This window comes from Lepus europaeus, chromosome 7, assembly GCF_033115175.1.
Source record: "Lepus europaeus isolate LE1 chromosome 7, mLepTim1.pri, whole genome shotgun sequence".
Classification (NCBI taxonomy): domain Eukaryota; kingdom Metazoa; phylum Chordata; class Mammalia; order Lagomorpha; family Leporidae; genus Lepus; species Lepus europaeus.
Genome location: NC_084833.1, coordinates 76156537 through 76172161, shown reverse-complemented (window position 1 = coordinate 76172161; position 15625 = coordinate 76156537). Strand labels below are relative to the sequence as shown.

Genomic DNA, 15625 nt, shown 5'->3' with positions numbered 1-15625 from the left:
AACACTAAAGACCAAATATACCTAATGGATATCTACAGAACCATTATCTACAGAACCCCACAGTGACAGAATACACATTCTTCTCATCAGTGCATGGAACTTTCTCTAGGATAGACCATATGCTAGGCCATAAAGTAAGCCTCAGCAAATTCAAAAAAACTGAAATCATACCATGTGTCTTCTCAGACTACAATGGAATAAAGCTGGAATTCAATAACTCAGGAATCTCTGGATCATATATAAATACATGTAGACTGAACAACATGCCACCTAAAATGGATCAAAGACATACATCCCAATACCATCAAATCATTAGAGAACACTGGGGAAACTCTGCAAGACATTGGTATAGGCGAAGATGTCTTGGAAAAGACCCCAGAAGCACAGGCAGTCAAAGCCAAAATTGACAAATGGGAATACATAAAGCTGAAAAGCTTCCGCATTGCAAAAAAACAATCAGCAAAATGCAGAGGCAACCAACAGAATCTATAAAAAGCTCAAGAAATTCAACAATAACACAAACAATCAGTTAAGAAATAGGTAAAGGACTTGAACAGGCATTTTTCAAGAGGGAAAATTCAAATAGCCAGCAGACACTTGAGAAAATGCTCAGAATCACTAACAATCAGGGAAATGAAAATCAAAATCACAATGAGGTTTCACCTCACTCCAGTTAGGATGGCCCACATATAGAAATGAACAAACGACAAATGCTGGTGAAGATGTGGGGAAAAAGGTACCCTGATACACTGTTGGTGGGAATGTAAACTGGTGCAGCCACTGTGGAAGACAGTATAAATATACTTCAGAAATCTGAATATAGACCTACCATAAGATCCAGCCATCCCACTCCTAGAAATTTACCCAAACCAAAAGAATTCAGAATATGAAAGAGTTATCTGAAACCCAATGTGCATTGCAGCACAATTCACAATAGCCAAGATATGGAATCAACACCGATGTCCATCAGCTGATGACTGGATAAAGAAATTATGGTATATATACACTATGGAGTACTACTCAGCTGTAAAAAAAAAAAAAAAAAATCCTGTCTTTTGCAACAAAATGGTCACAACCAGAAACCATTATGCTTAGTGAAATAAGCCAGTCACAAAAAGACAGATATCATATGTTTTCCCTGATCAGAGGTATTGAATACAGTAGCTGAAATATAAGTTATTGGTGTGAAATAGACATTTTGATAATCAGTGATGGTTTATAGACCTTATCTCTTTCATTGAGGAACTGTTTTTTGTTTTGCTTTGTTTTATTGTCTCCTCATACTATTTGTTGAACTCTTTTACTTAGGGTAGCATTAACTAAAGAGCATTAAGTGTAGTAAAAAAAAGATCATTGTAAAAATTAAGAGTGGGAATATGAGAGTAAGGGGGAAAGGGTTGGAATATCGGTTGGGGGGATGCCACTATGTTCCTACAATGGTATAAAGAAAATATATGAAACTTCTGTAATTTGAAAAAAATATATATCAAAGAAAATTTAAAAAGAAATAAAAGAAGATTATGAGTTACAGAGGTGAGGGGCAATTTTTAACTACAGTGATAAGGAAAATACTCAACAGGTGACACTGGATTGCAAAGATACTAGCCAAGAATAATCTAAGAAAAGAGACAAGCAAAAAAGGAAAGCAAGGGACCAAACCTGAAAGAAATAGAAGGCTTTATGTTCAACAAATGTAATAAATTACAAGAAAGAGTAAAAAGAGGTTAAGAAAGATAGATAGAAGGTATCATAAAGAGTCTGATAAGCCACAGTAAGGTAAGTGAATTTTATATGAGTTGGAGTGGGAAGGGAAGGTTTTTCTGAGTTTTAAACAGAAGGAGCATCAACATGCTCTAATTTCTATTTCTAATGTCACTGACTACAATGTGGAAGATAGGACTACAGGAAGAGAAATATGGCAAGATGTAGACCACTTAGGGTATTATAGCTCAGGGGGTGGATTTTGTGGCACAGGAGGTTAACCCACATGCTTCAGACATCCATGTCTCATAGCAGAGTGCCTGGGATACCCAATCCAGCTTCCTGCTAATACACCTGGGAAAGCAGTAGATGACAGCTTTGGGCCCCTGAACCCACATGGGTGCAGCCATTGCAGCCATTTGGAAAGTGAACTACCAAATGACAGGTCTCCCTCCCTCCTTCACTTTCTCCCTCCATCCCTCCCTCTCCCTCTCTCTCTCTCTCTCTCTCTTCCCCTCTCTCTTTTTCTGTGTTTGTATTTGTGTATGTGTAATTCTGCCTTTCAAATAAATATGTTAATTAATAAATTAATTAAAAGAAGAAAATATAGCTCAGGCAAGAAATACTAAAACTTTGACTGTGGTTATAAACATGGAGGCAATATGACAGGATAATATCCAGAATATACTTTAGAAAATAAGATTTTTCAGATTGACTGAACTGGAGGTACAAAGAGAAACAAAAAATTAAAATTCTTAAGTTTCTGGCCGCGCCGTGGCTTAATAGGCTAATCCGCCTTGCAGCGCCGGCACACTGGGTTCTAGTCCTGGTTGGGGTGCCGGATTCTGTCCCGGTTGCCCCTCTTCCAGGCCAGCTCTCTGCTATGGCCCAGGAAGGCAGTGGAGGATGGCCCAAATCCTTGGGCCCTGCACCCGCATGGGAGACCAGGAGAAGTGCCTGGCTCCTGCCTTCGGATCAGCACGGTGCGCCGGCCGCGGTGGCCATTGGAGGGTGAACCAACGGCAAAAAGGAAGACCTTTCTCTCTGTCTCTCTCTCACTATCCACTCTGCCTGTCAAAAAAAAAAAAAAAAAATTCTTAAGTTTCTGATGTAAGCAATTGAATGAATAGTGGATATCATTTGCTACATAAAGAAAGCTTAGGGAGACAATTTGAGAAGGTTTATACTTCTTTTTTGAATTTAATATTCTTATTTCTTTTGGGTCCATGTGTCAAATTTCTCCAACTAGCTTACAATCCATTATTTCTTTTATATCCCCATGTGCCCAGTTTAGCATAATAAATACCTGCTAAATTTGATTAAACTGAAGTGGTCTTACACAAAAACATATGAATCAACATTTTCAAACCTTATGTTTGAAAAATCAAATACAGATGTTTTAATCAAAGATACTGAATGTTTAACATTTTAAAAATGCTATCGACAAGCCTACTAAATGTATGTTTACAACTTTAAAATGCATACTGTTAAATGGTAACATAAATAAAATTACAGAAAAAATTTTTCAATAATCACTTAAACAAAGGGACTTTCAAATGTCTTTCATTATTTTTCTTATAATTAAACATAAATGAAATAACAAGAGATATGACATTTAAAATAATAGTTAACAGCATATGATGAATACTGAAAGACTAAAAACCTTGGTCATTGTCATAACCAACATGATAATGGAAAACCACATAAATGTACATTTTGGTTGTGTGTTCTTTTTAAATTATACCATGGCAAAACTGAATCCTACTACCAGGTGTTTTTGTTGGTAACTGGTTCTGGCACATGAGCCCCAGGGAAACTTGGATCACCTTATAGCCATATCTTGGGCAAAAGCCAGAGAAAATATTTACTTCTTTATTTTATAAATTTTCTTCATTTTGACATTTAACCCAATTTTCTAAATTCTCTAAAAACCTAAGAAAATGCTATTTTTAAAATTATAGGATTTTCCTGTAAAATATGTTAACATACAACAAGCTTTATTAGTCAGCCTTTAATCACCACAACCAAATACCTAAATAATCTACTTAAAAAAGAGAAGTTTATTTAGTTCACAGTATTGGACGTTCAAAGTCCAAATGACATGGCATAGGCTTTGGCTATGGTGACCATCCATGGTAGATGGTCGGGCTTGTATAAAGAAAGGATCATATGATGAGCCAGGAGGCAGACAAAGTAGTTGAGACCAAACTTAGGCTTTTATAACAACATTCTCAGGAAAGCCACCTCCAAGGGCAAATTTTCCATGAATTAAGGACCTCTCCCTAGGCTTACCTCCTAAAAGTTCTACCACTACTAAGAGCAACACCCTGGAGACCATGACTTTTAACTCATGAAAATTTGGGGACATCCAAACTAATATCTAAACCATAGCACAAGGAAATAATAGTTTCAGATGGGAATTAGTTCTTTTGCCTTAAGTTTGTATTGTTTGAAATGCTAGTTAATCATTGCTACAGTTTGCCTGTTGAATTCCCCTCCAAAAGTCGTATGTTAAAGGTTTAGTTCCCAAAGTCTTGTGTTAATGATTAAAAAAATAAAACCTAATTCAATTATGATGCTGAAGGTGGAGGTCTTTGGAAGGTGAGTGGATTAGAATAAAATACTAGAGTAGAACCCTTGATTGAATTCTATGATTATTTGTTTTTATCTACTCAACAGGAAGAGTGAGAGATAGAGAAGGCAAAACAAAGAAGGGGGATGGAGTGGGGTGCATATCTTCCACCCACTAGTTCACTCCCCAAATGCCTTCCTTAGCCAGAGCTAGGCCAATTGGAAGCCAGGAGCCAGGAATGCCATCCTGGTCTCCCGCATGGGGTGGCAAGGGTTCAAGCACTAAACCATCATTCGCTGCCTCCCCTGATACATTAGCAGGAAGCAGTGTACCCAGGACCCAAACCTGCATGGAATATAGGGATCTCAAGTGATGTTAACCTGCTGCACAACATCCACCCCTAAATTCTGGTGGCTTAATGACAGACCTCACTAACACAAGCATTCCCTCATGCTTTGTGATACACTCTGCGCCACTTCAGAATTTGGCCAACAAGAACACCATCACCACAATCTAAATAAGTGAAGTCCACCAAATCTTGGACTGTGACTCTCCAAAACCATGACCTAAAGTAAACCTCCTAGGGTGGATGTCTGGCTCAGCAGTTGGCACTTGGAACACCTGCACTCCATACTGAAATACATGGGTGCAAGCCCCGCCTCCACCCACCACTCCCAGCTTCCTGCTAATGCACATCCCAAGAGGCAGTAAGTGATGATTCAGGTACTTGCATTTTTGCCACCCATATGGAAGACACAGAATGAGTTCTTGACTCCTGGCTTTGGCCTGGTATACCCCTGGCTGTTGCAGGCATTTGGGAATGAATTATGATATGGGAGATCTCTGTCTGTCTTCTCTCTGCTTCTTTCTCTCAGCATCTTTCAAATAAACAATAATAAAAAAATTTGTAAAAATGGTTGAATCTTAGAACACTGATTAATAGAGGCTGGGAAGTATGAGGGGAAGAGGAATGGAGGGAAGCTGAATAATAGATACCAAAACACAGATAGAAGTAACAAGTTCCAATGTCCCATAGTACAGTGGTGTGACTATAGTTTACAATGAATTATTATAATACTATATAAAGAACTGGAAGAAAGAAGCTCATAGGCTCTAAGCACAAAGAAAATCAAAATACTACTTATCTGGTTTGATCAGTTTACACTGTGTATATATGCTGAAATACCATACCCCAAAAGAATGTGTAAGTATTAAATGTTAATCAAAAATTTTAAGATTTATTTTTATCTATTTGAAAAGCCTAGTTAAGAGAGGGAGGGAGAGAGAGTAAGAAAGATCTTCCATCCACTGTTTCACTCTTCAAATGGCCACACCGGCCGGGGCTATGCCAGGCTGAAGCCAGTAGCAGGAGCTTTTTCTGAGTCTCCCATATGGGTACAGAGGCCCAAGCACTTGGGCCTTCTTCCACTGGTTTCCCAGGTGCAATAGCAGGGAGCTGGATAAGAAGTGGAGCAGCCAGATTTTGAATTGGTGCCCATATAGGATGAAAGCAGTACCCCCTCCAACATTTTTTAAATAAAATATTTTTTAAAAAACTGAAATATATCTGTGAATCTGTGTTTGTGTATTTATGTTATGTACAGTGAAGATGGAAAGTAATAAAAACATAAACATTAATGTTAGAAATTACTAAATGGCAAAGGTACAGATGATTTTTAATTTCTTCTTTACAATTTTTTGTACTTTACGAATCAGAAACACCAAACTATAATATTGTCCACTTGAAACATCCCATCATTTAGAAATATTGTTTTGATATAATAACAACAATTTAGTTTATTCTAACAAGCAATACCATCAAGTTATAGGACAAAGTTATTTCCTTAAATTCTGTTTTCTTTGAAATTGTTTAAATACTTACCTATCTGTACCAAGTATCATCTTGGTATCATAATAGTTAGCAATAGTATAGTAATAAAATAATCTAGTTATATAACAAAGGTTTAAGTAAATGGTTCTGTTTAGATAAATGGAAAATGAAGCTTCAGTAGATTAACATTAGACTCGAGAATATATCAAAATCACGAACAAATTCACTTCCCCTTCGATACTGTCAAAACCTGTGTAAATTTTTTGATCTCATTAAGTCTTTGAATTACAAACTCTTTATAACTGGTTGACAACAGATAAAAGGCCCCTTTCCTGTTGGCCTTTTCCCAGAAACTTTTCTAATATTGAAATTTATTAATCTGGACACAAAAATTATAAACTTACTTAACAGACTATGTAGCCTCCACCCAAAAGAAAACTGTCCAATGAGAAAGAACTAAAGATTCAATGATTTATTATAGGTTGAGAATACTATTAAAACAAAATTATATAGCCACTACTCTGGAACACCATTTAACAGTTTCTTTAAAAACTGAACATGTATTCATGTAACCCAACAATTGCAGATCTGGGCATTTATCCCAGACAAATGAAAATCCATGCTCACACAAAAGGCTGCACATTAATACTTAAAGCAGCTTTATTCACAATAACTAAAATCTGGAAAGAGGGCAGATATCCTTCAATAAGTTTCCCATCCTAGGGAATACTATTCAGCAATAGAAAGGAAGTAACTAGTGACACATGAAACTACTTGGATGAATCTCCAGAGGATTATGCTAAGACAAACCATCTAATCCCAAATGGTGACATACTCTGTGATTCCATTTATACAATTTTCTTGTGATGACAAAATTACAGAAATGGAGAACACATCAGTGGTCATCCAACTGGGAGGACAAGAAAGAAGTGGATATGTCTACAAAAGGGAAGCATGAGGGATCCTTATCATGATAGAAATGTTCTGAATTTTGACTAAGTCAGTTAAATATCCTTGTTTCAATATTATACTACAGTATTATAAGTGTTACTATTGGAGAAAATTAGGTACAGAATACATGGGATCTCTGTATTACTTTTTACAAACTGTATTTGAATCTCTAGTTCTTTCAAAAGAATAGTTTTTAAAAAAAATACAGCATTTTAAGCCTACTCTGCAATACTGACTATGTCAACCAATGTAAATCTCACCCTCAGGAACTCACAATCTAAACCAAGCAACACACATAAGTTTAGAAAATTTACTTATAATTTAAAGATAAGTGTAAAAATATGTACAGTGTTTGGGAATTAAAGCATATACATCTGGCTTACACCAGTGTAGAAAAGTGTTGAAACATACAGAAAATGCATTGAAATTCAAATCCATTCTAATACGCAGACAAAATACTTTAAAGATTTTAGAAAATACACTAGGATACAGCAGTGATGGCTCAAGTAGTCAGGTCTCTACTACCCCTGTGGGAAACCTGGATTGAGTTCCCATGAGTCTTCAGTCTGACACAACCTCAGCTTTTACATACTTCTGGGAAGTGAACCAATAAATGCGAGTTCTTGCTCACACTCTCCCTTTTGCGCTCTCTGTCTCTCTCTCTGCATCCCAAATAAATAAATGATATATTTACATTAAAAAAGAAAGGTAACAATAAAAAGGTCATTAAGAAAATTTAAGACACTTTGTTATACAATATAGACAACATACAAATAAATTTATCAACTTTTAAATTTTTTTCATATCACAGCATTTGTTTTCAGTTAAAAATTTATAGTCTAAAAGTAGATTATCTCCCCCAGGCATTTATTTTCCTAGATTCTGAGTATGTTATCATAAGATGAGTGTTTACATTCATGTCAAACTAACTCAGGTATAGTTATCTTTTTTTTTTTCTTTGACAGTCAGAGTTAGACAGTGAGAGAGAGAGACAGAGAGAAAGGTTTTCCTTTTTCTGTTGGTTCACCCCCCCCAAGTGGCCACTACGGCTGGTGCGTTGCGGCCGGCGCACTGCACCAATCCGAAGCCAGGAGCCAGGTGCTTCCTCCTGGTCTCCCATGCGGATGCAGGGCCCAAGGACTTGAGCCATCCTCCACTGCATTCCCGGGTCACAGCAGGAGAAGGATTAGCCAAGTGAGCCGCGGTGTAGGCCAGGTATAGTTATCTTAAGCACTTTATCTAAGTACCACAACCACCAATTTTTCAGTCTTCCTATCTTTTAACCCACAGAATAACACTAATACAGCTAAATAAAGAAAAGTTTTACTTTTGAAGGCAAATAATATTCAAAATAAGCTTTGAAATAAACAGCTTGATATGTTAGTATCTCTCCTATAAATCCATCTCTTAATAAACACATTCATCTATGGATTCATTTAACAAATTATAGTACATAGTATACGCCAGGCACTTTTCTAGGCATGATAAGTAATATATAAGACAGATAAAACCCTACATTTATAGAGCTTACATTTCAGGGTAGAAACACTGACAACAAAACAGTAAACAAAAAAGATATATGTCAGATGTAGATGAATTCCCAAGGCAGGAGGGAGAGGTACATGAGTTAGAGGGTGCAAGGGTTATTTTGTTTTTGTAAGCAGCACATATATGGAAGGCCTCATAATAGTGATATTTCAGTATAGTCTCAATGAAATGAAAAAGCAAGACATACAGGTATCTTGGAAAACAGCTCAAAATAGAACAGCAAACACCAAGATCCTGAAAAGGAGACACCTTGTCATGCTCACTAAAAACCGGAGGGGCAGTGTGGCTGAAGAGCAGCATGCAGCAGGGGAGGATGACCAGGAAAGAAAAGGCCAGAGAGCTCTATGTAATCTGTTCATATAGTCACCTTTTGGTAAAATTTATGAAAGTCAAGTATTTTAACCATAGACGGCTAAGAGCACTATCACTTTATGTTCTGATTTCTCTATCACATTTCTACTTGTGCTGAATACTACTACTAACACTAATAATAATAACAAGATACATACAGGTATTTTAGGAGCCAGCTTACTAGAAACTGAATTGGAAAACATTTATTTCAGGGTTTGGTTTTTTATTTTAAAGAAACTGTATGTTTTCTCTTTTTTGAGAGAGAGAGAAATCTCCCATCCACTGATTCAATTCACAAATGCTCACAGCAGCTGGCAGGGCTTGGGCAGGCCAAAACCAGAATCTGCAACTACCATCGGGGTAGCAAGGACCCAAGTTCTTCACCTATCATCTGCTGCCTGTCAGAGTGCACGTTAGTAGGAAGCTGGATTTAGAAACAGAGTCAAGACTTGAACCCAGGCACTGAAATACAGAATGTGGCCATCCTAAGCAATGTCTTAGCCATTACACCAAATATCTGCCCCTAGTTAGAGTTTAACAAGAAAAACTCACTAATTTACTTCCCAGTTGCTTCTAGGTATAGATAATTGATTGTTGTTGGCTCACTGAAAGAGAGATTTCCAGGAATACTCTACCATCCATTGTGCCAAATTGTCAACATAAAACGTTAAGCCCTGGAAGACTGTTATTAATTCAACAAACATTTATCTAATTTGTACTACTTGCCAGACTATATTTCAGTGCTTCTTTCACAAGGCAAATAAAACAGAAAATATCCCTGATCTTGTAGAGTTTATGTCCTATTAAGAATTTGTTCAACAAGGATAGAGACACAACAAAATGGATGCAACTGGAAACCATCATACTTAGTGAAATAGGCCAGTCCCAAAAAGACAGATATCATATGTTTTCCCTGATTTGTGGTAACAGAGTACAAAAAAATGTAATGTATATAAGCAAAATAGACATTTTAATATTTGATTATTATTTATAGCCCTTGTCTCTACTGTTGATGAAAATGTTTTTCTTTTTCTTCTATTTGTTGAATTCTTTACTTAGTGGAGAATTAAGCTTGTGACTAGAAAATAAACTAAAAGTATGTCATCGTAAAAATTATAAGGATGGAAGGAGGAGGGAGGGTGAGAGCGTGGGTCAGAGGAAGGATAGGGTGGGAAGTATCACTATGCTCCTAAATCTGTATATATGAAATACATGAAATTTGTTCACCTTATATAAATTTTTAAAAACAGAAAAAAAAGATAAAGACAAAAAGAAGTCTTTTAATAGTCTCTGCTCTCCCAGTATTCTGAAATTTCCATTCCATTACAACTGAAAGATCTCCTGCTTTTCTGCAGTACATATTAACTTACCTAATTGGCATACCCTCACTTTCTTAATCAGTTGTGTATAAAACCTATGAAATTGCATGTAAATCATAGGTCTTTCTGTACATGAATAGTTTTCTGTAAAGAATGTCCTTTTCTGTCATTCAACTTTTCAAAGACGTCTATGACTCAAAAAGGATTAGAACCATTTCTTCACTGACCTAACACTCCCACACACAGTAGTTTTGTGCTTTCTTTATGCTTCCCACAGTACTCTACAAATCAACTTTCAGTCCTCTTTACACAATATTATTTCTACTATGACTACTTCACTAGACAATAAACCCCATGAAAGCAAGGACTATCTCTATTTTGCTTACCAGGATATAACACAGTAACTAGATACATGGTACTGAGCAAATATTAAATCGTGTATAGGTCAAATGAGCTGCTTAATATATTTCTGAAATACTCCGCCTTGTTACAGAGTTCAAGAATCTATTCTTGAGGGTTGGGACTGTGGTGCAGTGATAAAGCTGCCAACATCAGCAGCAGCATCCCATATGGGTACCAGTTCAAGTCCCGGCTGCTACACTTCTGATCCAGCTCCCTTATAATGTGCCTGGGAAAGCAGCAGAAGATAACCCAAGTCCTTGGGCCTCTGTATCCACGTGGGAGACCCAGAAGAAGCTCCTGGCTCCTGGCTTCGGATGGACCCAGCCCCTGCCATTATGGCCATTTGGACAATGAACCAGCAGATGGAAAATCAATCAATCTCTCTCTCTCTCTCTCTCTCTCTCTCTCTCTCTCTCGCTGTCTCTATTTCTCCCTCTCTCTAACTCTTTGAAATAAATAAATAAATCTTTTTAAAAAGGACCTATTCTTGGGTGAATAAATATTTTATCTTTTTTTGGTTGAATTATTTTAGTGCTGCCTAAATTCAATTAAACAACCTTAAAAGGTTTTAAATGCAAATATGTTTTTTAAAATGAACTTTTTTGGGGCTGGCACCGTGGCTCACTTTGTTAATCCTCCACCTGCGGCGCCTGCATCCCCTATGGGAGCTGATTCTAGTCCCGGTTGCTCCTCTTCCAGTCCAGCTCTCTGCTGTGGCCCGGGAAGGCAGTGGAGGATGGCCCAAGTGCTTGGGCCCCTGCACCAAGGAAGAAGCACCTGGCTTCTGGCTTCAGATCGGCGCAGCGCCGGCCATAATGGCCGTCTGGGGAGTGAACCAACGGAAGGAAGACCTTTCTGTCTCTCTCTCAGTGTCTATAACTCTGTCAAATAAATTTTAAAAAATAAAAAATGGAACTTTTTTAATATTCTATACATGATAGAATACTACTCAGACATAAAAAAGAATGATATCCTGTCGTTTGCAGCAAAATGGATGCAACTACAGACCACCACACTGGGTGAAATAAACCAGACCTAAAGAAGACAAATATCACATATTTTCTCTGATTTGTGGTAGCTAATTTTATATAGAGTACAAAAAAAAAAACCTTATATGAAAAAATGACATCTTGGGATGTGCTTATTGTTTGGAGTCATTGTCTATATGCCTATTGAACAGTGGTATTTCTACTTTTAATTTGTTGACCTCTTTATTCAGTAACACATTAAGCCTATAATTATTAAGAAAATTAAAAATACATCATTGCAAAAGTTAAAAAAAACAAAAGATGGTGCAGGGAGGGAGGAAAATATCACTATTCTTAGAATCATATCTATGAAATACTTGTAATCTTTTCTGTTTATATGAATAAATTTTTTAATCATTAAAAAATTCTATTAAAAAATAGAAGCTAAAAATATTCTCAAACACCAGTAACTTCCCTTTTTAAAGGAAATGTGATTTGTTAAGAAAGGTTAACTCAAAGGTTAAATAAAAAAGAATAACTTACCAAGTTGGCCATATAAATTGTTAGCAGTCCTCTCCTGCAAATAATTTTAAAAACAGAGATTAAACTTTGAATTTACTTAATAATCACCTCATAATTTCTTAGAAATCTATTAAAAGATTTATTATGGAGTTGATAAATATACCGGTATCTTAGAAAAGGATACAGAGTATGCTGAACTAAATTTTCAGTTGGATCTAAATAGATTCTGTAATTTATTCTGTTTAGTGGTCATTTACTATATTTTTTAAAATTCACATTGTCTTAAGGTTATCTGTTATTAGGAAAAGTCCTAAAATTTGTTACTAGTCTATGTTCATGCTTGAAAAGTCTAAATTTAATATTAAAGAATCTTAACTAAATCATCTCATCAAAAAGTCAAGTCCAGAGCAATTCTAAATGAAAATTTATTCCTCCTGAAAAATAAGGTTTTCTATTTGTTTCATTCATAATGCAACTGTTCAGTTCACTAAATGTCATTAAGAATCACTTTGGTTTTAATTTCAGTTTGAGTGAGAAGAACTAGAAGAATTTTCTAAGGACAAAACAAAACTTCTATAAATACCCAATTTACAAAAATAATGCATATATTTTACCAAACTTATTTTAAAATAATTCAGATAGACACTCAAAGATAAGAACTGTTTTCTGCCTTTTAGTAATTTATTGAGCTTATGCAGCATATGAGAAATAAATTTTACACATATTGTTCTCTAGGAAAGACATCTTTAACATGTCTTAAGAGTTCAACACTGGAGTTCAAATAACAAACTTTAAATTCACAAAAATTTATTTTAGTTTCAGTTATGATCACTTTCAGTACTCATATTTCAGCATCATATTAATATCACTGTCATTTAAATATCATTCCAGGCCCTCATATTAATATTGTACAATGAGGCCGGCGCCACAGCTCACTTGGCTAATCCTTTGCCTACAGCACTGGCACTCCAGGTTCTAGTCCCGGTTGGGGCACTGGGTATTAGTCCCGGTTGCTCCTCTTCCAGTCCAGCTCTCTGCTGTGGCCCAGGAAGGCAGTAGAGGATGGCCCAAGTGCTTGGGTCCCTGCACTCGCATGGGAGACTGGGAGGAAGCACCCGGCTCCTGGCTTCAGATTGGCACAGTGCGCCAGCCATGGCAGCCATTAGGGGAGTGAACCAACGGAAGGAAGACCTTTCTCTCTGTCTCTCTCTCACTGTCTATAACTCTCTCTGTCTCTCTCTCTAACTCTGCCTGTCAAAAAAAAAAAATAAAATAAAAATTAAAAAAAAAAAAACAAGGAAATCTCCTTGGTGACATATTCATTCATATGTAGTCTTGATTGTTCATTATAGAAAACAGTTTAATAAGAATTTGAATATCCCCAAGGCCACATGGAGGCAGTATGATTTAACCAAACATCTAAATAGAAGTAAGGAAATCAGGGTTCTAGACAACTTTTAATTCACTAATAATTTTGTCATTGTTACTAAAATGAGGGGATAGGGCTGGTTCTCGACTTACCTTTTTTAATAATAAACATTATTCAAAGAAAAAGTTTATACTTATCATGAATATATAAAATATAGTACTGGACCTACTCTGAAAGGAGAGGAGAGGGTCTAGGACCCACAGTGCCACACGCTCAGTAATTTCTCTTTCTAGCATGTCCTAATGCACTTGGTGATAGAATAACAGAGTTCTACTGCTCCCCCAGAAAAGAACTTAAAAATCCCTAGTAAGATGATCTGTACAGACACTTTTACACTCTCTTTCCTGGGAGTTCAACACATGGTTTGAAATTGTTTACCAATCTTGATAGTTCCTACCAAATTCTAAATCAAATATGTTCTAATATTACTTATTTTATATAAGCTAAGAAAAATTAGAGGACCACTATCATCTAAGAGTCACAAATACACAGAAGAAAAAAAGTAAAATGCATCTTAAATAGTACCCACTTTCACCAAACACTGTTTAAAAAAAAATCCTAATTATAAATTCCAAAATAAAAGTACTTCTGTACTTTCAGTGGTAGTGCCTGATAATCATATTTCATTAGGAAGTTAAACTAAGGTCTAGTGCTATTTTGAAAAACATTAGATCCACTGACATAATTCTCAACAGTAAAGTAGCTACAATTTGTTTCATTGCTAGCTTTCACCTATCTGATAATAAAATTGTTTAACTATAAAGAATACCTTGTTTGCCTTAAATTTCCACAAACCTGCAATAGTACTTAGTATTTAAGAAATGCTAAATCAATGAGTATGGAATTACTAGACATATAACCAGCAAGGTATTTCTAGAAACCCAGTCTAATCAAAAGATGCATATTAAAGGCATATGTTATAGACATTTAATCACTAAAACTAAGATATAAGCCAATAGGAGGAAAGAACAATTAATGATACCAGCTTATTGGCAAAAAAAGAAGTGATCAGATTATTTTACATGCACACCATATGTAATCAATATCATGAAATCAGATTTTGTCCTTTCATTGCCCTGTTAAGGCAGATAATATTATCCTTACTCTGTTCACAATCATGAATCAGGTAGGTTAACATAAAAGTATAAACAGACAAGTTGAAATTGGGAATCAGTTCATCTGACTCCAGCCTTCAGTTTTGTCCAATGCACTGCTTCCACACTGAAAATCTTTATACTACTAAGTTACCTTTAAATTCTGTAAGTCACTAACTTGTTTAATATGGTATCCTAACAGGTTTCTGTGCTTTGAGGATGACTAAAACCGTGACATATTCCTTTTCTTAAAGATTGATTGAGTTGAGGCCGGCGCTGCGGCTCACTAGGCTAATCCTCTGCCTTGCGGCGCCAGCACACCGGGTTCTAGTCCCGGTCGGGGCACCGATCCTGTCCCGGTTGCCCCTCTTCCAGGCCAGCTCTCTGCTGTGGCCAGGGAGTGCAGTGGAGGATGGCCCAAGTCCTTGGGCCCTGCACCCCATGGGAGACCAGGATAGGCACCTGGCTCCTGCCATCAGATCAGCGCGGTGCGCTGGCCACAGCGCGCCTACCGCGGCGGCCATTGGAGGGTGAACCAACGGCAAAGGAAGACCTTTCTCTCTGTCTCTCTCTCACTGTCCACTCTGCCTGTCAAAAAAAAAAAAAAAAAAAAAAAAAGATTGATTGAGTTGAAAAGTACAGTGACAGAAGAGGAAGAGTGCCTTCATCTGCTGGCTCACCCCCAAATGCCTGCAAGAGCCAGCCAGGACCCAGCCAGGTAGAAGCCAGGAACCTAGAACTCCATCCTGGTCCCCACACAGGTGACTAGGACCCAAGTAGTTGGGTCATTTTTTGTTGCCCTCCCAGGTGCATTATCAGGAAGCGAGATTGGAAGTACTGTAACTGGGACTTGACCCAACCCTCTGATATGTGATGCCAGTGTTTCAAGCAATGGCTTAACCCACTGTGTCTCAAAGCCAGCACCTAACAGATTCTT

At 36.9% G+C, this 15625-nt stretch overlaps 1 protein-coding gene across 3 annotated transcripts in view; it reads right to left on the bottom strand.

Annotated features, from left to right (window-relative positions):
* Positions 1-15625, bottom strand: part of TMEM135 (transmembrane protein 135) — a 305852-nt gene that overhangs the window by 258930 nt on the left and 31297 nt on the right. For all 3 annotated transcript variants that reach the window (XM_062196847.1, XM_062196849.1, XM_062196848.1), the window contains exon 4: positions 12187-12220. In XM_062196847.1, coding sequence (XP_062052831.1) covers positions 12187-12220 — 34 coding nt within the window. The remainder of the gene's footprint in view (positions 1-12186; positions 12221-15625) is intronic.